This window comes from Osmerus mordax, chromosome 18, assembly GCF_038355195.1.
Source record: "Osmerus mordax isolate fOsmMor3 chromosome 18, fOsmMor3.pri, whole genome shotgun sequence".
Classification (NCBI taxonomy): Eukaryota; Metazoa; Chordata; class Actinopteri; order Osmeriformes; family Osmeridae; genus Osmerus; species Osmerus mordax.
Genome location: NC_090067.1, coordinates 2960565 through 2987997, shown reverse-complemented (window position 1 = coordinate 2987997; position 27433 = coordinate 2960565). Strand labels below are relative to the sequence as shown.

Genomic DNA, 27433 nt, shown 5'->3' with positions numbered 1-27433 from the left:
GTATAGAGGAGAGAGGAGCAGAGAGGACAGGAGAGGAGAGGTTCAGGAGAGAGAGAGAAAGAGAGAGAGAGAAACAGAGAAAGACAGAGAGAGAGAGAGAGAGAGAGAGAGAGAGAGAGAGAGAGAGAGAGAGAGAGAGAGGCTGACAGGCGTTTAGAGAGAAGATAGGGGGGGGGAATCCGAGGTGGATCAGAACGACATGGCATCTACAGATGACAGGAAGTTCAATCATCTGGCCTTGGGTGGCCTTGGAGGAGCAGCAGGAAGTGACACGAGCAGACAACAGGAACTAATGTACTGACACTCAGCAGGAACTTTCTCACTCTCTCTTCTCTCCCTCTCCTCTCTCTTCTCTCCCTCTCTCTCTCTCTCTCTCTCTCTATCTCACTCTTCCCATTTCATATTCTTTCTCTTTCAATGTCTCATGATGCTCTCTCTCTCTCTTTCTTACCCTGTCTCTCCTTCTCGCCCTCTCCGTTTCTTTCTTTTTTTCTCAATCCATCATCTTCTCTCGCTCTCCTTCAACTCAGCTCTATATGGTTTAAGTTAGAACCTTAGTTCTCCTAGAGTTCCACCTGGAGAACCCTTCATTAGCGTTCTTGGTAGAACCTTACTCCTGGTCCTGCTCTCTGAGGAGACATGAAAGTGACATCACAGTGCTGCTGACCTTGTGACCTTTGCCATGGGCCGAAAGGTCACCATCATGTCCAATCAGTCTTTATCTTTTGATCTCATTACCCTTTGCAGTCAGACTTCCTCTCATCCTGTCGTTCATCCATCTCTGGACCATCTAGTCATCCCTGGCACGTTGCTGGACAACACTGTATGGAGACAGTAGTGGAGGAAGGCCATTGGTTGAGGCAGTGTTAGAAAATGTTAGACCTCCTCACTGGAATGCAACACACACACACAGACTCCTGGGCTAACTGTCTGTTTGACATCATGCTGGGAAAGGGCAGCGGTTCAAATCCCGCCCGTATAACATAACACCTGCTATTCCACTGTTGCAGGAGAGGGCTTCACCTCGGCTGTACTACCAACACCTGCCAGCAGAGGGAGGTCAGCCGTGTTAATGTGGATACAGGGACCAATGTTTTGTTCTCTACAGTGTCTTACTGACTGTGTGACACGTGTGTCAATGTAGTTTAATAAAGGGAAGGGGGGAGATTTACCTGAAGATGCCACCTCTACTGTACTCCTCTCAACTCAACTCTGTTCTGCTCTACTCAACTCTACTGTTCTCTGCACCTTACACTCCTCCAGATAGAGTCTGCAGAGGTCTCCCATTCTCAACTCTCTCTACTCCCTCTTGCTCTCTTTTTGTCTCCCTCCCTCCATCTCACTCTCTCTCTCCCTCCACTTTCTTTCTCTATCTTTCTCACTCCTTCTCTCCCTCCGTCCCTCGCTCTGCTTCATTCTCTCATGCCCTCTCTACGTCTCTATCTCTTCTCTCTATCTCTCTGCTCTCACTTGCAGTTTCTCGCTTCTCTTTAACACAGCAGTTTGGCCCTGGTCAAGCCTTTTGGTTTGTCTTGCTAAACTGTTGGCTCTTTAATTCCCAAAGTAGCCAACTCGAACTTGGTTTTTGGCCCATGAGCGGTCTTGCGACAGCAAAATGAAACTAGCAACAACAAAAAAACTTTATCCAGTTCTCGTTTGGCAGCTGTCGTTCGTGTTGTGCAAATATTGCACTGTCTCACGGTCTAGTAGCACGTCTAATGTATTCATTTAGCTGACGCTTTTATCCAAATGGGGTCAGGGACGTCCACGGACAGCGCATGCAACGTAACACAAAAAACATTTATTGTAGTTTAAAGTTTATAGTTTTTCTCCAAACATGGATTATATTTTGTCAATCACGGGGAAGAGCAAGCGCCTGTCCAGCGGGAGCGAAGGGTCCTTTTCCAACCCAAACAGTCCTGTCTCCCCCACGAGAGAGATAGTTTTCAGAAACTCTCACGCGGGAGATCTCAAATACAACTCCGGGCTGTTCAGCAGAGTCGTGCAGGACCGCTCCCCAGGTTGGTCAGGTGCTTAGTTGACGGACTGACAGTTATCGTTCCTTCCAGAACATTTACCGGTTAACCGTCACTGTGTTTAAGAGTGATAATTCGGTGTAATTGGGCTCAACTTGGTGTCACTTTGCATTGTGCGTACATACAGGCATGCATGTACTGAACTCAACTATGTTTGCGCGCCTGGCCGCAAGCCAAATTACAAGGTAGCCTGCTCAGCGGTGCGTTTCCCGAATGCGTTGTAAGCCTAAATTGATCGTAGAATCCATCGTACGCCGAATCTTACTTTTACGGGCCGTTCCCAAAGACATCGTAGCTAAAGTGTCTCTTAAAAATTCGTAGCTCTTGAAAGCGCATGGATTAGCCTACGTAAGAAATATCGATGATTTCGTTTTTGTTTGATGCTACGATCCATCGTTATCGGGAAACGCAGCCCAGGTGGATAAACATTAGGGGTACAAAATCTTAAGATTTGATGAATGTATTCTGCACACGGTCTACTCGACATTTTGTGTTAAGAGTCAGAATTATTACTATGAAAGTGACGTCTGTCACGTAAATGTTCTAGAAAGAAGTCATCGTGGTCAGCCTAGAGTTCTTGAACTGGTGAAGAAGTGCGTCTCACGGTATTCTGATTGCGTTCTATTTATGAATCCCTATTATGTTCTTTTATCCTCAAAATTGTGTGCTCGCAAAATTATTGACAGCTATTGTAGCCAGGGTTGGAATTGTGTTAGAAGTATGGGGGGTTCCACAAGGTCGAGTGAGTCAGAAGTACTTTGTTCTAGCAGTATTTCGGTGGTCAGAGGAAATTGTCTGTATTGACCATGCACAGTACAAACTATCCACATCTTAACAGGTTCCATGCAACAACTGCTGCAGAATATATTAATGTAGTTATAAGGCCAATAAGTTCATAAATTAGTATGTGCAGAGAGACAGATACAGGCAGGCAGGTAAACAAGCTTTGAGACAGAGAGACAGGCAGGCAGGAAGATAGGCAGACGGACACACAAACACACAGAAATGAACTACTGTCCCTTCCCCCTGACCCTGCTTCACTCTGGCACACACCCCCAACCTCAGAAAGTCTGGACACATATCTCACTTCCTGTTACACTGCTGCAGTTCCTCTCCCTGCCAGACCATGTGACCTGTATCCGGGCCCTATCGTGTGGTCTAAGGTGGTTTAATATGTTCTTATAAGATCTTACATAATATGGAATTACATGGTCTTTCATTCTATATGGTCTTGGTCTTACAATATCTCACATGGTAGACATGGTCTTATATGGTCTTACAAGATGATCTTACATAGTCGTATTAGATCTTACAGGATATTATATATAGTCTTATAAGGTCTTACAAAATCTCAATATGGTAATATATGGTTTTATATGATCTTATATGGTAATACATGGTCTTACCATGTGTTGAGAGGATAGGGTGAAGGTAGGAGGTGTTGAGGGTGGGAGGTGTTTAGGGGTAGGTAGGGGGTTGAGGGTGAGGGGGGCTACCCTCCCTGACGCCCTCCTCTTCTGGCCCCTTGGCTCTGTGTAACAGAGACATCTGGTGCCCTGTGTCATCATAACTGCATAACCTGCTATCAGCACCAGGGGAGTCAGGGAGCTACTAAGAATAGAGCTCTGAGGTAGTGTGTGTGTGTGTGTATGTGTGGTGGATGCACTAGGGGAGGAGGTCAGGGTGTGTGTTTGTGTGTGTGCCAGGATAGACTGCGATGGAGGACCGCAGGGAAGGAGAGGAGAAAGGAGGGGAGAGAGAGAGGAGAGGGAGGAAAGGAGAGAAGAGGGATGAAAGTGGAAGGGGAGGAGAGCTGGGGAGGATAACGGAGGTACGTAGAGAAGAGGGGAGCAGGCGGGCGAGAGAGAGAGAGAGTGAGAGAAAAGGGGGGAGGGAGAAGCGAATGATGTAGGAATGAAAGGATCAAAGGAGGCAGTACGATAAGGAGGGGGAAATAGAGGGAGGGAAGAGAGAGAGGGGGGTGTCGATGTTGTGCCCCTGCAAAGGGGAATTATAGAAAACGGACAACAGACACGATGTAGCTTGGTCAAGTCCAATGTCGCAATGCATTTTTATTCATTTCAACTTGAAATATTACATCTAATGAAAGCATTACTTGATACCAACATGAAATGAGTGAAACACAGATGTTCCGGGAACGTGACAACTGTACCTCCGTTCAACACAGCTTCACGCGACTTAGCTAGCAAGTAGGCTAAAATACAACTGAACTTTTCATGTCTGACAAATTAAAATACTTAAACAGTGACACCAACCAACAATTCACGGTGCATATTCATTTCAGTATCAAACATACAAGTCAAAACACATCCCAACCTCCGTTCATACCTGCAAAGGGGAATTAATAGAAAACAGACAACCGACAACGGATACGATGTAGCTTGGTCAAGTCCAATGTCGTAATGGACGAACGTAAGCTACACGCTGACTATCCAACAGGCAGAACGAGGCATTAGCAATCTAACTGATACAAAACAGAAAACACATGGAAACCTTAGGAAATTAAGAAAGATTGCAAAAATGTAATTTCAAATGCATCAAATCTTATAGGTAAATTAGCTTTAACTTTTTGAACACAAATGCCACGTGCACATGGTCCATATAGCTTACAGTTGAAGATTGAGGGGATCAGACGTGCACAGTTCGAACAGAGTTTTGGTGTTCAGAGTCCAGGAATGGTCCATCTTGTGACAGAGGAGGCATCACAGCTAGCAGGCACGGTGCAAAATAAATCTCAGCTATGATATAACATCTGGCAAATTCACAAACAAGGTTTATCGGGACACAGCTATTCCACCTTTAACAGAATTGTAACTATGCTGGTCCACTGTACCTCAAACACTGTACATCTTACAAAACATTGTGCTGGATTGCTGACTGCAGAGATTGTCTCTTTGTGTGTGTGTGTGTGTGCGTGTGTACACCTGTGTGTTTGTGTGTGTCTGCTTGTTTAAATATGCAATAGGTAGGATTCAGTAAAATTTCCTATAAACATGATGTGTAAGCTAATTAGCCCCTCTGAGAGTTGCCAGTGGAATGTCAATTTATAATTGTTAATGTGTTTAATAGGTTTAGGGTTTGGGAAATCAGGACTTTCAATGGTCCCCTCCAATTTTGAGTTCCCACAAAGATAACAATACCAACCTGTGAGTGTGCTTGTGTGTTGCCTTGGTGTGTGAGCATGAAAGTGTGTGTGTGTGTGTGTGTGTGGCAGCCCAGTGTGAGTCCAGTCAGGTCTCATTACTGCATGTCCAGCTCTCAGAGTGATGAATAACGGTTCTAGAACTCCTGGAACCTATGGGTTGCCCCCAGAGACAGAACTAGCTTGAGTACTCCTGGCAGACAGCAGAGTCCTGGTCCTAGTGACCTCACACCTACACACAGGGACTGGGTTAATGTATCATTCAGAACACAGGAGCATGGCTGGATAGCAGACACAAGGAGGGATGCTGCTCTAACCACCTGGTGGGGAAGTGTAGGTAATGCCTCTATTTATAACAGTCATTTGACAGACTCTTTTATTGAAAGCCTTTCAAACTAATGTTTAGTGTACTGTATTGACTTTTCATTTGAACATTTACAGGTGTTGGCTGATAGGTGACTAGTTTCCTTGGTGTGTCCAACAGGATTATACAGCCACAGTCACTACTTCCTCATAGCAACCAGCAACTACTTCCTCATAGCAACCATCAACCGCTTCCCCATAGCAACAATAGGTCACTTACCATGCTTGGCTCTGCAGAGAGACAGCACCACAGGGATGACACTTTTAGGTGCTGCAACACACACACACACAAACATACACACACATTCACACATAAACACTCACATATACACACATATGTACACACATATATGTACACACACATGAACACACACAAACACGCGCACACACTACACACTCACACAACTTGTTTGTCCTGATGATGATTTCTTCAGGGGCACCTGTTATGAAGTTAACATCCCAATTATTAACAAAACCAGCCCCCACCACCCTAGAGGATTAGCCTTTATTACCCAGAATACCCCAGAGGATTGGCCTACATAACCCAGAACACCCTGGGGTATCAGCACTTAGTAATACGCACAATGCCCATATTGACGTCAGCAACAACTAAGAGAAGGTGGGGAAGAAAGAAAAAAGGGGGAGGGGGCAGGGAGGTGAGAGAGAGGGAGAGGGAGAGAGAGGGATGGTGGGAGATGGGAGAGGTAGACTGGGTGGACATTGAGTCAGAGAAAGAGAGAGAGAGAGGGGGAGGGAGGGACAGAGAGAGAGAGAGGGGTAGGGATGGATGGAGAGACAGGGAGCAGAGACGTGTTTTAAAGGGACAGGAGCATGTGGGAGGATACCTAAACCACAGACAGATAGACAGGCTTTAAAACACTTTACATAGACAGACTAGCAGACAGAAGGACAGACTGACAGTCAGGTAGACAGACAGAGAGAGAGAGAGAGGAAGGGAGTGAGAGAGATAGAAAGAGAGATAAAGGGAGGGAGAGAGGGTTTGGGAGAGAAACAGTGAGAAAAGGGGTTCAGCAGGGCAGGAGCCAGAGAAATAGAGGAAGAGAGAGAGGTAGGAGTACAGAGAGAGAAAGAGGCAGGAACAGAGAGAGAGAGAGAGAGTGTGCGACAGTCAGAGAAACAGAGAGAGAGGGAGAGGCAGCAGTGAGATGCAGCCAGCCAGAGAGACCATCTGTTAGTGCTAGCCTGGTTAGCGCTGTTAGCTTCTGTGGTCACATGCTCCGGTCTCCCGGCAGCCGTTGCTAGCAGGATGAGGCGTCGAGAGCGCCGGGCTGTGAGTGTAACGCGGGCTCGTGTGCTTCCAGACGCGGGCCAGAAGAAGAAGACGGACGCCAGGGATGTCCGCCGCATGTCCTTCCAAAGACCACGCGGAACCACGGAATATTCTGTGAGTCCTCACGTCATGGACGATATCTCTCTCTGTCCTCTCTCTGTCCTCTCTCTGTCCTCTCTCCGGTCTCTCTCAGTCCCGTTTCCTCTCTCCTCCTTCTCTTTCTGCCTCCAGTGTCCTGTTCTCTCTCGTTCCCCTCTCTCCCCCCTCCCCTCCGTCCATGTGGTCTCTGTTTACATGCTGTGGGGCTATACAGCTGCTGACGGTGTGTGTGTACATATGCTTCCATCTCTCCCTCTCTCTATCCCTCCCTCTCTCTCTCTCTCTCTCTCTCTCTCTCTCTCTCCTGCTCCTTCCTTTTCCCCTCTTTGTCTTTCCAATGCCACTGTCTCTTTCCTCCATCCCTTCATCCCTATATCTGTACACCCTTTCCCTCCCTCCCTATGTGTGGAAGGTGGCTTGGTATTGTTTTGATTGATAATATTCATGTGACTCACAAGCCTCCCCAGTGTGTGTGTGTGTGAGCTGGTTCGGCATTCTATGACCCTTCCTCTAGAATGCATCATCATTGATTCCACAGCGAGCGAGAAACACAGACAGAAAGAGAGAGATGGCATGAGAGAGAGAAAGCGAGAGAGGGAGTAGGAGTGAGAGAGAGAAAGCAAGAGAGGGAGTCAGAGTGAAAGAGAGGAAGTGAGAGGGAGGGAGAGAAAAAGAGTGAGATGGAGGGAGAAGAGGGGAGAGAGAGAAAGAGCGAGAGGGTGAGAGAGGGCGGGAGAGAGAGAGAGAGATGGGGGGAGAGAGAGAAGGGTAAGGGAAACGTATGGGGAAAAGGAGGATAGAAATAGAGAGATCACATTCCTGCTCTTCTGATGACCCTCCCTCCCCATGCTCCCTGGTGACAGCCAGGCTAACCAAGCACAGAGGAATGGATGACTAGCGGAAGATCGTCCTATCACAGAAGCAGAGCCAGACCTCTTAAACCCCACACAGCCAATCGGGATCCCTGCCCATCCTTATTCTAGTCAGCCTGTGGTTGGTCCACAGCAGGGACTGTATGAGGAGGATGGATCAATGGTGGAAAGATCAGATCATTTTACTGACTTCAGGACTGATCTTTTTCATTTGGTCATCTGCTCACAATGTTCAATATTCAACACTCATTCCCCAAACACATCCACTATCGCAAACTATTTGCTCGTGAAGAAATGCAGTCAAACCAGCCAAAGATGAATGGTAGTTGATATCAGGAAACCAGCAGTGACCTGGGTCTGTGTCTGATGTTCGCTTGTCATGTGACCGGAAGACCCAGTTGATGGATGAACTACCCAATTCTGTTCCCTATTCGGAGCCTACGCAAGCAGTAATGCGGAAAATAAACAAACGATGCAAAGACAGTTCACAATCTAGGACAGCGAAGCTAGCACGACCACGACAAAATGAATCCCACTTACTCCTGAGCCATATTAAGGATTCGTTCGAAAGAAACGACTCGTTCGACGAGCCATCACAAGTATAGATCAGGGAGGATAGTGTTCTGGGTTCTGTGTGAACAATGTGGTTCTGAGGGATATGGCTGTTTCATCAGTGGGGTTCTGAGAGGGATAGGGTTCTGTATGGATTAGTGGCTCTGCTGTCAGATGATCTAGTAGTCTATCCGTTACAGGTCCACTTACAGCAGCTACTGTGCATGTGGAGGGGGTTGGGAGGGTGAGGGAGCAGCCCTCCAGCTGGCTACATGGAGGTAATGGGCGCAGGAGGGGGGAGATTGATCACCTGGTCATTTGAGCCTTGGTCTAAGGTGACATCCCCCTGGGACTGTTCTGATTGGCTAATGGGACAGGAGGTCAATAAATTGTGAAGAATGCGACGAGAGAAGGCTCCTGTTCTTCCCTCCCCTCTCCTCCCCTCCACTCACTTCTCCTCTGCTTACCTCCTTTCCTATCCTCCTCTCATTATCTCCTTTCTCTTCTCCTCTTCTCTCAGATGACTGTGTCACTCACATCAGTGGTTTTCCAGGTTTACCCTTGAGGTTCTGCACAAGTTAAGTCGTGTGTGTGTGTGTGTGTGTGCGTATCCATGGTGTAGGTGGAGTCTCGGGACACTCTGAACAGCATCGCACTCAAGTTTGACACGACTCCTAACGAGCTGGTTCAGCTCAACAAGCTGTTCTCCCGAGCTGTCGTTCCTGGGAAGGTAGGACACACACACACACAACACATAAACAGGCACACACACACACACAACACATAAACAGGCACACACACACACACACAACACATTAACAGGCACACACACACAACACATAAACAGGCACAGGCACACACACACAGGAGACACACACACAACACATAACCAGGCAGGCATACACACACAGGAGACACACACACAACACATAACCAGGCAGGCATACACACACACTCAAGAGACACACACACCCACACACACACAGGGGACTCACATACACACATATACTGTGTGTTTGCAGGTGCTAAATATGGTTTTGTTACTGTGTGTTTGCAGGTGCTAAATATGGTTGTGTTACTGTGTGTTTGCAGGTGCTAAATATGGTTGTGTTACTGTGTGTTTGCAGGTGCTGTATGTTCCAGACCCAAACTATGTCTCCAGTCCTGAGAGCTCTCCCTCTCTCAGTCCTGTCAGCCCTCTCTCCCCCACATCCTCCGACACTGAGCAGGCCAAGGTACTTCCTCACACTACATTACCCATAATCCCGCTGTCACTACATCTCCCATCATTCCCTTACACCAAGCCTTACCAACAACATACACACAAAACAATAATAAACACACAAACAATCACATGAACTCCAATCCAGCGGTGAGAGAGAGGGTGAGACACACACTCATTCACACATGCACTGACACACACACACACTTGCAGACACACACTCACTTTCAATCACACACAAACATGACACATCAACACACTCTCTCTCACACACACACACACACACACACACATACTTCCACCATCCAGGGGAAGAGCAATTAATCACCCAGAGAAAGGAACATTTAATAAGGCTGCAAAAGATCCTTATGCTCGTTGTTTCAACCAGGAGTGCTGTCAGGTATCAGGCAGGGCTGTAAGAAGCAACACTGTGCATTTGTGTGATAGATACTGTATGTGTGTTGTATGAGTGTGTTGTGTATGTAATAGACACTGCATGTGTTATGCATGCATGTGTCAATTTGTGTGTGTGATAGATACTGTGTGGGAGGGTTTCATGTGTGTTGTGTTGTGTGTGCGATATTTGCTTTGTGTATGTGTATTGTGTGATAGCTACTGTGTGTCTTCGCTACAGCCAGAAGCTAATTGGCTCTTAATGTGAGAGCTTGAGGCGCTGGGCTAGAGAATGCAGTGTGGTCAGTAAGGAGAGAGGGAGAGATAGAGAGGGAAAAGGAGAGGTTTGAAAAGAGAGAAAGGGCGAGGGATGGAAAGAGAGAGAGAAGGGAAGAGAAATGGAGAGATGGTTAGGGAGAACGGAAGAGGAATGTACAGAGGGATAAAGAGGGATGGAGAGACAGAAAGGAAGAGGTAGGGTAGAACAGCTATAGAGAGAAAGCAATTAGAGATAGTGGGAGAGACAGAAAGGGAGACTGATGGAGAGAAGGCGAGTGAAAGAGAGAGGGAGGGAGAAAGGGAGGTGGATGAAGAGAGCGAGAGAAAGAAGAGAAGGGAAAGAAAACAGAGGAAGGAGAGAAGGAAAGAGTGATCAAAATGTGAAACCCAAAGAGTGAAACGTGCAGTCAGTATAGACCCATCAGGGGGTTACAAACCCAACGTTGTAGCAACATTGCCAGTAAGTTGCTGCAACATTGTGTGCCAGCTGGAAAGTTAACTTACCTGGTTATGTCACCTAACTTGCTATCTGGACAAAACAACTGCTGTGATTGGTTAAGCTGTGTCTTGAGCTGCAGTGTATGAGTTTAGCCACTGGGGGGCAGTAGAGTTATCAACAAACCTCCCACACATCTCCATTGATCTCTCCTTCAACCATTCTTTTACTAATAGGCCAGTAATCTAATTTGCCCGCTGGTTAACCTACTGGCTAGTTAACTTGTTGACTGGTCATTGTGCTAGCTGGTTGAATGGTTGGTTAGCTGAATGGCTGGCTGACTGTCTGACTGACTGGCTGGCTGGCTGGCTGGATTATTGACCATTGTGGCTGGCCAGTTGTCAGGTTGGTGCTGTGTCACCGGAGGAGATCAGTGCTGAGTCTCTAGGCTGGGCCAGGTAACCTGCAGACACACACACTCACACATCATACACACATGCACACACATACATCACCGTCACACACACCTCCAGATGGTCTTGAGATCTGTCAGGTCACCAGGGGGCTCTACACTTCCTCAGTGATTCATCTACTACACACACACACACATACACACACACACACACATACACACACATATCACACACACACATATTTCAAACACACATATCATACACATACACACTCAAATACATACAGTACATATCACAGACACACACGTCATACACACACCTCCCCAGGCACATACAACCATGTCATACATTTAGTACGCCTAATACTGCAGTATGTGTGCCATTGCAATAATACAGTACGTTCATACATGAACAGACACTCAGACTCATAAGTACTAGAATAAGTGGAACATTGATGTCATGTTCTGAACGCAGCTCTGCTTCTGACAAACAGTCAGCCCTACATGCTGTTCCTCTCTACCAGGTCAGGCGCCTGACATTAGCCTGACTGGTTGACTGTCTGGCTGGCATGTTGACTGACTGGCTGACCGACTGGAAGAATGGCTTACTGACTGGCCAGTTAGCTGGCTTTCTGGCTGGTTGGCTAACTGGCTAGCTGGCTAGCTGACTGGCTGCTAATTCGTCCATTCACCCTCTCATCTGTTGATTGACGTCCAGGACGGCGAGGTGTCACAGCGGCGGGATGCCCCAGCCCAGCCCCGCCCTGCCAGGGTGGTGTCGTCCACGTCTGAGGAGGAGGAGGCCCTCACTGAAAAGTTCCTCAAGATCAACTGCAAGTACATCACTGACGGCAAGGTGTGTCCCTCCAAGATATCACTAGAGCATACCGGTCAGCTAGCACCAGTCAGCTAACACGTACACTAGTCGGTTAGCTGTATACCAGTCAGCTAGCTGTATACTGGTTACTGTAGGTAGCATCAGTCAGCTAGCTGTATACTAGTTTCTGTAGCTAGCACCAGTCAGCTATTTTTATACTGGTTAGCTAGTTGTGAAAAGCTGTACCTCATCAGGTGATGAGACCTCATCTATTCTATTGTCAAGCCAGAGTAAATATCGATACAGACACAATTCCCAATCATGGTGTGAGGGACACAATATTCACTTTCTTTGAATTATGGGTAATTATGCAGCCTTATTAATGAAGGTATATTACCGGTTATCATATACCAGCTTGTGGAAATTATTGCTTGTTTTTTGAGAACCCTAGATAGACAGCATTCAAACATATGTTTGCTTATTGTCCAGGGTGTGGTCAGCGGCGTGCTTCTGGTCACCCCCAGCAACATCATGTTTGACCCCCACAAGGCGGATGTGCTGGTGCAGCAGAGTGGCTGTGCGGAGTACGGCATCATGTGTCCCCTGGACGAGCTGCTGTCGGCAGCCATGTGCACCGAGGTCACCGACGCCAGGATCAAGGAATTTGTCCCCCCGTAAGTCTCCTGGTGACCCCCGTCTGACCCCTGACCCCTGTGTGACCCCTGATGCCTGTGACCTGTAGTGGAGGTGTGTGTGTGTCCACACACCGGAGCCTGCTTCTGTCTTTGCCGCTGTTAACCCTTGTGCTGCCTTCAGGTCACATGACCCAAAGGTTCATAACGAACCATCGTTGTGTTTACCCAATTTTACCCAATACAAAAACAAATAAAGACAATTTTCTTTTAACCTTTGCAATGTGGGGGGTCTGAGACAGCCCAACGGTTAAAAGAAAATGCTTCACTTTGTTTTTGTATGAGGTAAATTTGTCGCAATACGACAGTGGGTTACAATGACTGATGGGTCAGAATGACCCGAAGATAACACAAGGAGTTAAAGTGTCACTTTATATCCTGTGTGTGTGTCTGTGTGTGCATATTTGTGTGTGTGTGTCTGTGTTCCTTCAGAGATCTGGAGTTGCCTGCATCGGCCCCAGAGCCCAGCCAGATGAGGAGGGCCGCCCGTAGCAACCTGGAGGACGCTGCACAACGCGCAAAGGATGCTGGGAACGACAGCGCCAGCACGGCGCCACGCAGCACCGAGGCCTCGCTCTCCGAGGACGTCTTCACCGAGTCGGAGATCTCGCCCGTCCGAGACGATCCCGACCCATCCTCCGACGAACTCCGCCGCCTCAGGTCCTCCGGAGCCTCCTCCGAGTCCGTCCAGACCATCAACCAGGCCGACCCCCCCTCCAGCACCACCACCCCCGCCCCAGATGCCCTCAGCCCCAGCCACACGCCCAGGCGTGACCCAGGCTCTGACGAGGCCTCCAGGAGAGAGGGGTCAACATCAGACTGCCAAGCCCAGCAGGGGGAGCCTTCGGTGGGGAGGGGGGAGCAGACTACTAGCGCTGGAGCAGGTGAGGGGGAGGCCAAGTCTCACATCACACCAGAGTCACAAGCATCAGACAGTATAGAAGCTAAGAAACAAGACCAGTCTGGGGTCCAGACCCAGAACCAGAAAAGGGACCAGAACCAAGATAGGGACCAAACCCACGACCAGACCCAGAGCCAGACTGTGGACCAGAACCAGGAAGGTGTTCAGAACCAGGAATCACAATCAAGTCTGGAGGAACTCAGAAAGCTTTGGAAGAGCCACACAACGCAGTCGACCAATGAGCATGAGGATACGGATCAGCTGACAGTCATAGAGGCTGCCCCAGCCACTCAGGAGAGGCCGGGAGCAGGACAAGGTAGAGCAATAGGGAATTCACATACGCAGCGGCGCGGCAAGTTGCAATGCATTGTCAATTTAAATTTAAATTGGGGAGGATCCAAGGGGTGCTGAAGGGCAACAGAGTGTCAGATTTGGGGGCAAAAAAAGTTGGGAATTTAGGGAAACCTTTTAGTGCTTGGACGCATTAACCAATCAACGGTCCCCATATAGAAACACATGATGTCCATTTTCTTGCTTTGTTTCTAATCGCCCCAGGGCTGTATAATATACATAAATATTACATAAACTGCCCCTCCCTTGCCTCCTCCTGTACCCCCCCCCCCCCCCCCTCCTTCCCAGCCCCATCTGGCCCCAAGGACAGGAGGAGGCCCCGGGGCCTCAGGTTCCTGTGTCTGCGTGTGGGCCGGCCAATGAGGAGAACCTTCTTGTCCCAGGCCAGTGCCTCCATGCACCAGTACGCTCAGAGGGACCGCAAGAAGCACGAGTACTGGTTTGCCTTCCCCCCCGACAGGTGAGGCTGGGCAGGTTCACAAATACACTCATATATACATGTATACATGCACACACATAAACGCACACACACATATATACTGTATATATCTACACACACACAAACACACACACAAACACACTCACAGGTGTTTGAGGGTAGAGGTGAGGGGTGAGAGTAAAGGTGATGGTAGTGGTGTGGGTGTGGGTGGAGGGGAGGGTGGAGGGGAGGGTGTGGGTGGAGGTGAGGGTGGAGGTGTGGATGGAGGGGAGGGTGGAGGTGGAGGGGAGGGTGGAGGTGTGGATGGAGGGTGGAGGGTGAAGGTGACAGTAGAGGTGAGGGTGGAGGGTGAGGGTGAAGGTGACAGTGGGGGTGAGGGTGGAGGTGAGGGTGGAGGTGTGGGTGGAGGGTGAGGGTGGAGGTGAGGGTGGAGGTGTGGGTGGAGGGTGAGGGTGAAGGTGACAGTGGAGGTGAGGGTGAGGGTGGAGGTGAGGGTGGAGGGTGAAGGTGACAGTGGAGGTGAGGGTGGAGGTGAGGGTGAGGGTGGAGGTGTGGATGGAGGGGAGGGTGGAGGTGGAGGGGAGGGTGGAGGTGAGGGTGGAGGGGAGGGTGGAGGTGGAGGGTGGAGGTGGAGGGTGGAGGTGAGGGTGAGGGTGAGGGTGGAGGTGAGTGCTCAGTCAGCTGGACCTACAGTGAGTGGCCGTGGGCTTCAGACTTCAAACAAGGAAAGCTTTCAAAGTCTTAATTATTCTGCGTGTCCTTTAAATCATGAATGTGCATTCGTGTGTACATTTGTGTGTGTACATTTGTGCACACGTGCATGATGTGTGTGTGTGTGCGTTTGGTGCATGTTTGTGTTTGTGTGTGACTGGCATGACAAGTTATCTGTGTAACCTCATTAGTGTTGCTGTGAGTGCTGGATTGTGTGTTTAATCAGGGACAGTAAATCAGCCTAATGTGCCCTAACAACCTGGGTCTCTCATTCTGTTAGAACTCCCTTTAGTATGTCATCAAGGGGGAGGGGGGAGTGAGAGAGAGAGAGAGAGAGAGAGAGAGAGAGAGAGGGGGAAGGAAGGAAGGAAGGAAGGAAGGAAGGAAGGAAGGAAGGAAGGAAGGAAGGAAGGAAGGAAGGAAGGAAGGAAGGAAGGAAGGAAGGAAGGAAGGAAGGAAGGAAGGAAGGAAGGAAGGAGATGGAAAAAGTGAGAGCCGGGGTGGATGAGCAGATGTTTTCTCCTTCTTTGACACAATGATTCCACTGTTCTGTTCCACTCTTTCTCTATTTCTCTCTCCTTTTCTCTCTCTATGTCTCTCTCTCAATCTTCATCCTCTCTTTCTCCCTCTCTCTCTTTCCCCTTTCTCTCTCTCTCTCTCTCTTCCTCTCTGCCTTAGAGTACAAGGGTGACAGTATCCGTCAAAACTCACTGTTGTGTGTGACAGTTTGAGGATGGGTGACATTCTGAAATCACTCAGGCCTCTCTGTATGTGCCTTGGTCTACTGGTCTGTATACTGTGGGGGGAGGGGGGGGTGACCTTTGAGTGTGTCACTTCCTGTCCTTTGAGGATCAATCCCTGTCCTCTGAGCTGTGTTTTCTTCTGTGGTACCTGGTGCTGTGTCCGCAGGTCGGACCACCTGTACGGGTTCTTCGTCCAGTGGAGTCCAGACATGTATGGGGAGGAGGTCGGGGAGGGGCCGCGGGAACCTGGCTTTGTGGTGGTCAAGAAGAACCGCCAGGTGGAAATGGGCTCTGACGAACCCCCGGTTCCAGACATCACCTCCAAAGACTGGGAGGTAAGAAACCTAGGACATATATGTATATATAATATATATATATATTAAAAACAAAAAACAATGTTTTATGTGGTGATTTATGGTTTTGGATTAAATAAATAATAAACAGTGTATTGGTGACATATATCCATAGCCATTTTTAGCTGACATGCAAAATGCCCACAGAGGATCTAATGACCACTGCACCTATAGACCACTAACAAAAACAACCACACAACTCTAATCAGCAACAAAAAAAAAGGGATTATCTGGACACTTACGTAACACCAGCCTCACATGCTGTGGAATGATCTGATCCAGTCAGCAGATGTGACAGGTTGTAGTTACTGATATTAAAATCCTCCGTGCTTACGTACAGACGCGCTTAAGACAGAACCTTGACTAACCGCTTGTCGTGTCTCTGGGGCTGGAGGGTGTCTAATGGTTGTCACGGTACTGTGATCGACGTGAACTGTGGTCCAAACATCCTTCTTCAGCAACCTGGTTTAGACAACCAAACAAGAGTGCACTGTCAGGCTCACTTATCAGGGAATTCAGGGAATTGATTGAAACTCGAGTTGTTTTCACCTGGAAAATCCCAACTTAAAGTGGTCTACTTGTTTACACACTGTATGTGAAGTGAACATGATTGGAAAATGGCTGAAAATAGACCAGTCATGAAAAAAGATGGTGTCACTGGTGGGGACTGGGTTTTACTTCATCTTGAATATGCTGAAAATACATTAGTGCTTGTTAAATTGAAAATATATTTGTTTGTTTTTTTTATACAGAAAAGGCACCAATTTCTTAGGCATTTTCTTAGTAAGCTACACTGACAAACTGTGTCCATGTAAAAACAGACATAGTTTAAAAGTGTTAACTGTGTATCCTCATCTACACTTATGAACAATCTCTCTTTCAAAATTATTAAAAATCATTTTAAAACAATTGATTTGTAGGCTAGTGTGTTAAATGTGTCCTTACTCTGTGTGTGTGCATGGAGTTGAGCGTGTGCTGTCTACCTGTGTTTAATCTCTGTTCCAGTTTGTTTCAGTTTTAAAATAACATATTTTCTCTGTTTGATGGGACACAGGTGAACGGTATGTACTGTAATGTCTCGTGTTTATCTTGTTTTAGACATCTCTCTCTCTGTGTGTGTTTGTGTGTGCGCGCGTCTGTAAAATTTTATTTTTAACGCAAGGTGTGACCGTAATGATTGTAAACTGTATTGGTGTAATTTTAAGTAGAAAAATATATATTCGGTGGTGTGTACGTGGATATATCCCACTAATACGGCAGTTAAGTGGGGATGAAAAGTTAATCAAATATATTCCTCAACAAGCAATATTCGTTAGTTATGAATATGTCAAGCCACTGGCCGTTCCGAGACAAGAGGACCCGTCCTCAAGGATAAACGACCAATCAGAAAAGACGTTTCCCTTGTTCAAAAATCTTATTGGCTTCGCCTCGGCTCACTAGGCCAACCTTTCAAAGATAGTTCGCCCACTCAACGCTTCTAATGTTGAGAGAGATGGTTGCAGCTCTGTTAAAGTATTACGGCAGAGTGCATGACGAGATAGCAAAACTTTGTTACAGCCTAAATCCTAAAAAGTGTTCTTTAAACAAACGAGGATGCTGAATATGTTGTTTTCTAGACGCGTCAAGGAAGCGACACATCTCGCGCCCAAGTACAGCTTTGTGGTATGCATCTTACTCTTTTACTGTGTGCCAATTGCGACAAATTAACAAACTTGAGAGAAATTTGTTGTCGTCGGTTGTTTTGCCTAGTTTGTTTGGAAATACTTCCAAAATAATCAATTTGATGGACTCGAATGTTTAAATTAAGCTAATCGCTTTTTGTAAACACAGTCGATGGTTTGGCTGTGGGTAATCTTTCTTTGCGAATACAACGGACTCGACTTTATAGACAATTTAAATTAATTGTGCAAGACACTAGACTCCCATCTTAGCCTACATTGGTTGGGTATATAGAGGACCATTTCGATACTTGCGCTGAATTTCAGAGACAACTGCTTGGCAAGACTTGTTGTAGCTAGTTGCATTCTTTCAACGTGAGGAGGAGGCGCACCCCCCCCCCCCCAAAAAATAACCCCATTGCGCCTGCTAATCTCGGCGCGGCAGCGATATAAAGTTCCAGGGCAGCGCGGATGTGCCAGGGAGATATTTTCATTCGGTGTCACGTTTGCAAACGCTGAAAGTGCAGTAATCTCGCATGAAAGCGGACTTCTTGGCAACTTTTTGATTTTAGTTGATAGTTTAATTCTGGGGTTAATGTGTCTTCAGTGATGGCTCGGTGCCATGGCAACTAAAACGGTTTTAGGTTGGAGATACAGACCCGTCTGGAACACCCCGGTGACATTACCGTCGCTGTCCGTTGTTGGTGGTGTCCCATGGATGCTGGGGTATCGTTTGTTGTTGTTGTAATTGGGTCATCGGGTTTGTGCTATAGGTTAAATGTCAGAGAGAGAGACTGAGAGAGACAGAGATAGAGAGACCGCCAAGCCAAGCCAGTTTATCTTCAATATATTACAATACGAACTATAGCCTATTGGTGAGGCAAGTTTCTGGGCCCAAATTTAAATGTTGTTTTGTTTAGTGTGAGGATATGATGACAAAGTTCAGTTTTCCAGTATTAGCCGTACTACATTTGTGACTTTCGTTGAGTGTGTTGAATTTGACCTGAATCCTTTAATGGAACAGATAGAATCACATGTTTCTCCCGCAGTTGAAAACTTGACAACATTATAACTTTATTAGCGTGTTTGAATCGCTGGCATGACATTATGAGGTTCTCTCTCTTTCTGTCTCTCTCTCTCTCACAGACTTACCTTGCTGATCTGATTAAGAAATCTAGTCAAACTAGAGAGGATACAATTTCTGGGGAAATTGTAGGGTGTGCTTGCTTGCGTCGGTTGCACAGGGGTCTGTATATTTTATATAAAAATGCATCGGGCCTACTTATTATTTATAAATATTACATAGATTTAAAAGCATCTTTTTTTTGCTGCTCATTTACAACTCAAAATACGAGTGAAGTGTAGAATGAAATATGATGTCTTCTCATTTCCCCTGCAAGAGGCAGCTGACAGGCTGAATCAAAACGAATACATTTGGCAGACCGGTGTAAAAATTGACATAATCTCTATGACTTAAACGTCCTTTTAAGTTGTACCTTCTCGTGATATTTTCAGGCATTTAGCCTACTCATATTGCATTCATTCATTAATAAAGAACCCCCTTTGAAGATTATTCTACGACTTTACCGGCAGAAGATAGAATCGCGATTCAAACAGTACCATCTGCTAACTGAAAATATGCCCCCAAAAACGTAAATAAGCTTGACATTTATTCAGTGGAAAATCGCTCATTCATAAAAAGCTCACTGGTAGCGATCATTGTCAGTAACAACGCAAAATGCAATATAGCCCTGTGTGGAGAAGCTGCCCCGGTAAATTCTACTACTACAGTACAGTACTAGACTACTGCAGTGTTCGTCTTAGTAGCGATTGCGTTGGTTGAATTCGATTTAACGTTCCGTTGTACGGTTTAGGCTGAAATTAATTATTTTCATGAACAGATTGACAACGTTTAGGCTGTGGCAATGAAGTTCAGGTTAGTAGTCAGATTGTTTCAACTATTGAAAGACTTTTGAGTAAGGGGAGTGCCGAACATGTTCTGTCGCCGTTTGACTTGAACAGCTGAGGAGTTTTTGTTAGCTACTCACACTAGTGTCTAGGGTAGGCTACAGCGTTGCAGTGAGCTACACTGGTTTGAAACCACAGGTAATGGTAATTTAACCAACAAATCGTTTACTAATGTCAGAATAAATCCTACAACGAAAATGTATATGTGAGGAATGTTTATTTTAATGATTGAAAACAGACCACTGTAGTATGTGTTGCCTGGGCAACACAGGCTAATGTCATGATGCTAATACTTCAGTGAAATAGTAGACTACTGTTTCCGAAAGTAGATGTACTTCCTTAATAATATCAGCTTATACTGTACATTACACATCACAATTGTGTGTCATATCACAAAGTAAAATGAGTAAATAGTTATCACCCTAGCCTCTTTGCTTGTGGCGTTTCTGCAGCTGCCTTGCAGTAAAGCTATAGTTAGCCTAGCTATCCCCCAAGTTAACAATGCGAAACGAATGTTCTGCCAAAGGTAGTCACGCGTGTTTTCGTGACGTTAGTGACGTGTTGACGTTAGTAACGTCAGTGACCGTGGCTAGCAAATTAGCCACCGTTAGCTTCACTTTTCGCCACAAAAACTTAACTTCAGCCTAAACCATGCAACGGAACGTAAATTCCAATAGAAGCAACTCAATCGCTACCAAGACGAAACTTTTGACACCTACTTTGTCTATGTAGGCCAAATATTGACTGAGTTTTAGGGGGGCAAAAAGAATAATAATATATATGTGAGAGAACAAAGGTTGTGTTCTCGCGGAAGGCTTGAGCACACCCAATTAAGCAGCAAACACCACATTGCTGCTCGATGCTATGTCATAGGTGTGGGCAAAACCAGGTCTGGCCTGGTTCAATCCTTTAGTTAAGGCCTGGTTTAGCCAAAGATGGCCCAAGTGTGGCCTGGTTTAGCTCTGTATTTATGGTCTGGTTTAGCCCAGGTCTAGCCTGGTTGTAGGGCTAGGTTCTATACTTTGGGTCCTATGACTCACATAGCCAGCTAGGCCAGCTATGCCACCAACAAGCTTTTAATATCTTAACCTGCATCTCCTAACCCCCACACTCCAAGCAGGAGCACTCCAAGCAGGACTAACCACCTCTAACCACGCTTTCCCTGCTGGGAAAGCACCAACTGACAAACCTTTGATTAGGATGGATCTGCAGGTTCAGAAGTTCCCCTCTGTCAGTCGCTTTGGATAACAGCTTTGATAAATAAACGTTCCCAAAAAATTCTGTTGGTTTGATACACTGTCTGCCCTTATGAGACAGACACCTTTATTTGCTCAGCTGAGTATTTAAGAGAGTCTTTGACCCAGTCTTTGATTATTAGTCTTGGTTTGTAGCTCCGTCAGGTGATCCCTCTTCTGTCCGCATGTTTAGAATATCAAAAACAGAAAACCAAGTTATGGTTTTTGAAAAGAAAGGAAATTCAGAATCACCATTGCACAAACTAGGTGTTTTGTGTTGTATGCTGTTTGAAGTACTAGCTTTAGAATATGGACCAGAGTGGTCTCTGGGTGAGTATACCTGGTGACTCTCCACCTCTCATCCCTCCTCTCACATCCTCAACAGTCCTGCCATCCAGAGCTCCCAGGGTAAAGTTATCTCCCTGTTCTCAGAGATGCTGGTGCTGCAACCTTGTGACTGGTCAACCCAACTCTCTGGCCCTCCTCTGTGAACTTGTGATTTGACTGTCTCGTCTTCAGTCATGGCCCTGTGACCTCCTGATTGGTCGAGCCTCCTCTGTGACCTGGGTATTGGCCAAGCCCTCTCTCTGACCCTCCTCTATGACCATGTGATTGGACTGTCCTGTCTTCAGTCACGTCCCTTTGACCTCCAAATTGGTCAACCCATCTCTCCGTCCCCCTCCTCTATAACCGTGTGATTGGCCCGAAAGGGTGTGATGTAGTTCCTGTCTCCGCCCCCTCAGGTAGTGTCTTCGTTGGAGTACCAGAGGAGGATCGATGCATTAAACAGCGAGGACCTTCGCTCGCTCTGCAAACGCCTCCAGGTGCCCCTGACCCTTGACCTCTACCCAGAACCCCTCTCCACTCTGCAGCACTATCTCTAAGTGTGCGGGGGTTTAGCTTAGGTGGTGTCAGACCAGGCCAGTCTCTTTTGGGCATTCGGAGCATTTGAAGTTCCATATTCAATTCAAATGAGCTTTATTGGCACGACGAACGAGAGTCGAATAGAGCCTTGTTGAATAGGTTTGCCACCCACCTCCCCTCCCCCCACACTCCTCTGCCTCTCTCCCTCTCTTCCTAGAAGAGACAACGTAGGTGTCTGTTTGGGGGAAGCCCCCAGATGCGATACGAGATGGAGTGTTTTTCTGCTTTCCATCCCCTGTACAAATTCCAGTACAGTGGGGATGGATGGGTGGATGGATGGATGAAGGAGGGATGGAAGGAGGGATGGACTCTATAGCAGGACAGTGTTCGCTGAAGACGGTCAATGAATACTTTCTGGAGGGGATGAACTGAACACACTCAAACATTACACGAGAACGATCGTACCCAATCGGTCGCCCACATTCTTCAGCCAACGTTCTCCCGCCTTTACTAATCGACTACATTACCCAGAGTCCTCCTGGTGCCTGACCTCCTACTAATCCCAGCGTCCTCTAGTCCACCTGCATGAGTGTGGCGCAAACATCCAAGAGCTTCCACAAGCATAATAATACTGCCCTCCCAAGCAAAGCAACGTCTTGCTTTGACGTGGTAGACCCTTATGCCTCAATTGTGTTTTGGAGAGGGGTGGCAATCAGCTGTAACCTCAAAAGTCAACCCAAACCAAACACTTTGAATGCATTTTTCTTCATTACACTAAGAGCAGTCACCTCCCTTCTGCTTAGGAGGGCAGAATACCTCCTCAAGATCTATATGACTTGCCAGGGCCAGGACCCTGTGGCCTGTCTACCAGAGACACTAGACCTGTTGAGATCTGACTAGATCTGTGTCGGAGAGATCTTGGATATTTGCTGTTGGGTGCTGTTACTTTCTCCCTCCCTCAGTCTGAGACATCTTGGATGTGTCCGGTTCCTAAGCTCTCCTCTCCAACCAGAACAGAACTGCATACCCTGCTTCCAGTCATCAGACTTGGGGGTCAAATTCACTTCTAATTCCCTCTCTATCTCTCTCTGAACCTGAAGGCCTGTCCTTACTTCCTGTTTAACCAGGAGAACTTCCTCCTCTTGAGTTATAGACACCCGAAACTGAGAGCGACTTAGAATTGAATTTGACCGATCCCCCACCTGGATAGGTATCCCTGTAGTTGGGGCTAAACTGAGTCAGATCTAGCCTGGTCTGGTCTGATTTAGCCCTAGCTAGTTGCAGTGCTAGTGCTGCTCTCCCATGCTCCTCTTTGTGCTGACTCTCTGAGTGACTTCAGTCTGGAGACAAGCATGCTGCTTATCAGTCTCAGCTACACGTCTGCTCTCTGAACCTCCTCTCCTACCCTCCTCTCCTACACTCCTCCGCCCTCCTCTCCTACTTTCCTTTACCCTCCTCTCCTACTTTCCTTTACCCTCCTCTTCTACATTCCTCTACCCTCCTCTACCTTCCTCTCCTACACTCCTGTCCTCTACACTCTTCCTCTCCTTTAAACTCCTCTCTACACCTCTTACCCCCTCTCTCTCTCTTCTCTTCTGTACTGCTCCTCCTCTCCTCTAACTTGTCCCTGTTCTCCGATCAGATCACCACCAAGGAGGTGGCGAACTCCAAGCTGGGCCCGGCAGTAAGAACTGATCTGGAGTCAGAAGTGTTCCGTCCCAGTTTGAATGAACCCAGCGACCTGCTGCAGCCAGAGCACATTGAGAAGGTAGAACACTGGAACACATAAGAACATGGATCATAGAACACGGGATATAGAACACGGAACATGCAGAACATAGAACATGGAACACACAGGACATGGAACACAGGAAATAGAACACGGAACACATAACTTAGAACATGGAACACAGTACACACAAGGCAGAACTCAGAACATGCAAGACAGAACACGGAACCAGCAAGACACAGCACACACCACAGAACACAACACAGCATGTTCATACATAAATGTATGCATGAAGGAAATCATGGATTTATATCTTAGTAGCTAATACTGTATCTACAGTATTACAGTATATCTAATGCTATAGTACAGTATCTGCATTTGTAATACTACAGTACCATATGTAGTGTACATTATCCACTGGGAGATGGTAGCAGTCAAGCAGCTGGCTGTTCTCTGCTGACATTGAAGTGTGTGTGTTGAGTTAATGATCTGTACCTTAATGAAGCCCTCCAAGGATACTAGCCACTACAGGGACCTGACACACATAGGTGGAGTAAGCACAAATACTGTACACAGACACACACACACACACACATATATATATACTCATCTACATGTGCACACACACCCCTGCAGGCAGAGCAGGAGTGAACATGCCCTGTCCTCCAACACTGCCTCTGGGGGGGGTTGCGAAACCACTCCCCCTCCCTGTGATAACCTATACCCTACTGAGTGCTCTCTGTGCCCCCCCCTCCCCCCTCCCCCAGCTGGCTAAGAACCTCCCCCCACGTACGATTGGTTACCCCTGGACGCTGGCATTCAGCTCCTCCAAACACGGCATGAGCATCAAGAGTCTGTACCGGACCATGCGGGGGCAGGACACCCCCGTCCTCATGGTGATCAAGGACAGCGACGGACAGGTTGGGGGGTCTCTGTCTCTTTCTGTCCGTTTTTTAAATCTTTAACGGTCTCTCTCTTGCCCTCTCTAGGTCTCTACCTCTTTCTCTGTTATAGTCTCTTTCTCTAGGTCTCTTGTCTCTCTTTCGGTAACAGTCTCTCTCTCTGTAACTATTTCTGTAACAGTACCTCTATGTGTCTCTTTCGGTAACGGTCTCTCTGCAACGGTCTCTATGTCTCTCGCCAGCTGTTTGGAGCGCTGGCGTCCGAGCCCTTCAAAGTGAGCGATAGTTTCTATGGCACTGGGGAGACATTCCTGTTCACTTTCTGCCCGGAGTTTGAGGTGCCTAGCAACAGCATCCACACCCCCCTAAACACCAACCCTAATAGCTCTTCTGCTAAATCATCACTTGTGTAAACGCTAAAGGCCCACCCACACCAGGAACGATAGCTATGACTATAAAGATACAGTTTCAAGAATCGTTCTATTCTATATTTAAAACAATAGCAGAGTCCACACCACAACGATTACGACAACTATATAGCGGAACTTTATCGGTGGGATCACTTCCATTTGATGAACGATAAAACACTGACAACCAATCACAATCCATCCGAATTTAACGCGCCTGCACATTTGAAATGAAAGAAAACAACATTATAGTTATTGTTATGCAGTTCTCGTTACCGTCCTTGGTGTGAACGGACCTTAATCGTTTTAGATGGAGATTCTCCGCTGACATCATGTAGTCTAGGTCAAGGCTTTACATTTCTTTTGAAACATTTAAAACACTAAACACTTATTTAACCATCCAACACTAGCCTGTCTAGGATCTACTCCTGAATTTGTGTGTGTGTGTGTTTTTCAGGTGTTTAAGTGGACTGGAGACAACATGTTTTTCTTGAAGGGAGATGTGGACTCCTTGGCGTTCGGAGGGGGAGGGTGAGTAACACACACACCACACACATGCACGGGATAAATCGGACCAAATAAGTATAAAACGGAACAATCTAAAGTTCTTCGTCTCTGCTGGTCTCTGCAGGGGGGAGTTTGGTCTGTGGCTGGATGGAGACTTGTATCATGGACGCAGCAACCCCTGCAAGACCTTCGGGAACCCACGTCTGTCCCAGAAAGAGGACTTTGTCCTGCAGGATATCGAGATCTGGGCGTTCGAGTAGGAGTCAGAGAGAGGGAGAAGACGGTGGAGAGAGACAGAGGGAAGGATGGAGGGAGAGGGAACGTGATGATGGACTCTTAAAGTGGTGCAGTGTTTCGGTCCACGCTGGTCTGTCTTAACTGTCTGCACACTCACCCCACTGGGAAACTCAGCTTTAGCTAGCATTCAGGCTAACGTTTACCATAGGAATCCTGTACAGAACATTAGCCTTCTGCTAACATTCAATGTAAACAACCTGCTGGACAGCTAGCATTGTGCTAACACACACCATTGGTATCTTTTTGCATAGCTAGCATTGTGTTAAGATACACCATAGGGATCCTGCTACTGAGCTAGCATTGTGCTATTAAAGTCATAGGGATCTTTCTATGCAGCTAACATTGAGCTAACATGCACCATTGGTATATTTTTGCACAGCAAGTATTGTGTTAACATTCACCATTGGGATCCTGCTATGCAGCTAGCATTGGGCTAACATACACCATTGGGATATTTGTACACGGCAGGCATTGTGTTAACATTCACTATTGGGAGTATGTTGCACAGCTAGCATTATGCTAATGCACACCATTGAGATTATGTTGGACAGCTAGCGTTGTGCTAACAATCAAGCTTCATGGCTCCTGCATCCAAGACGAGGTTTGTCTGAGCGGGGGGCTGACTCTCAGTTCTTCATCGGTAACCAGTGTAGAACAGGAAGAACAGAACACAGATGTGGGAGTTCTAGAACCTTCCCAACAATAGAGAGTTGCGGCCTAACGTCTGTGGACTGATCCGACAGCCTGGCTGACTGTTGAGAGACAGGAAGAGGAAGAAGGAGGTCTGTCGTCTGCTTCGCTGGGCCACGGTTTCTAGAACCTTCCTTGACCTCCAGCCCTCACAGCAATACAAATGACCATGACGGTGGTCTGGTCAAGACAGGGTTGACAGGCATGTTATAGCAGCGCAATACTAACAGGAGAATTCCTCACAACGTACAGGGTTGCCATGAGGACACTGACCTGGTCACGCCATATGGGATTGCCATGGCTACAGTAGTAAAATAAGTAGATGCTTTTTTTTGGCGGGGGGGGGGGTGACGACACCAATCACTATCTTATCACAGAGGGGTAGTGCAGGTTCTTCTGGGTCACCTGGACACCAATCAGAGCATCATGTTACAAATATATATTGATCTTCGTCCAATCAACGTCGACAAAACAACCTTCTAGAACATGCTGACGGCATTCTAGACTGCAACAACTGAGGTCCTGACCGACGCTGGCTCACCTGTTGACTTCACTCTGGCTTTGGCCAACCAGTTACCAGCTTGTCACTGACCTCACCAACCAGTAGACAGCATCGCCGGGCCAGTGTCCAATCAATGAGCAGCGTCCCTGGACGAATCAGTATTTAATCAGGATTCGTTGGCTTCCTGAATTTGTTCCAATCAGAGTGTGTCCACTGTTTTGTCTGTGTTAATTTGTGTTCTTATTGGCTCTAGATTGATGTGTGTGAGAGTGGGCGGTGCCCTCTGCACCTGCAGGATATCTGGAGTGAGTAACACTGTCTGGAGTGCTGATTTTATTTTTCAGAAATATACTCTACTATATTATATATATGTAGCAACTATATATTTATACTCTATAACGATACTCCATGTTGCTGTTATCTGTGACAGTGATATGTCTTGTGTAGATGTGTTGGTCACAGCCGATCTATAATGTGTACCATAATATGATCTTGTAAATAGACTAAATAATATTAAACATCCACAAGTCTCTCTATACATATAAGCTT

At 46.9% G+C, this 27433-nt stretch overlaps 1 protein-coding gene across 3 annotated transcripts; it reads left to right on the top strand.

Annotated features, from left to right (window-relative positions):
* The first annotated feature begins 1836 nt into the window (after positions 1-1836).
* On the top strand, positions 1837-27189 carry oxr1b (oxidation resistance 1b). Of its 3 annotated transcripts, XM_067255420.1 has the most exons (15): positions 1837-2021; positions 6885-6967; positions 8999-9106; positions 9504-9611; positions 11837-11974; positions 12425-12609; positions 13060-13844; positions 14168-14339; positions 15939-16107; positions 21730-21810; positions 23493-23618; positions 24347-24499; positions 24724-24819; positions 25346-25419; positions 25520-27189. In XM_067255420.1, the coding sequence occupies exons 1-15, from the start codon at positions 1838-1840 to the stop codon at positions 25653-25655; spliced, it is 2598 nt and encodes an 865-aa protein (XP_067111521.1). In that variant the 5' UTR covers position 1837; the 3' UTR covers positions 25656-27189. The 3 variants fall into 3 exon arrangements, with proteins under 3 accessions (XP_067111521.1, XP_067111522.1, XP_067111523.1); XM_067255421.1 differs by lacking the exon at positions 21730-21810; XM_067255422.1 differs by lacking the exons at positions 1837-2021; positions 6885-6967; positions 8999-9106; ... (4 more) ...; positions 14168-14339; positions 15939-16107 and adding an exon at positions 17604-17787.
* The last annotated feature ends 244 nt before the right edge of the window (positions 27190-27433 follow it).

Excerpts from the sequence above, each read along its gene's own strand:
- oxr1b (XM_067255420.1), top strand. The coding sequence starts at position 1,838 with ATGGATTATATTTTGTCAATCACGGGGAAGAGCAAGCGCCTGTCCAGC. Across the intron at positions 12,610-13,059 it reads ATCAAGGAATTTGTCCCCCC|AGATCTGGAGTTGCCTGCAT; the intron begins GTAAGTCTCCTG and ends GTGTTCCTTCAG. Across the intron at positions 13,845-14,167 it reads GAGGCCGGGAGCAGGACAAG|CCCCATCTGGCCCCAAGGAC; the intron begins GTAGAGCAATAG and ends CCTCCTTCCCAG.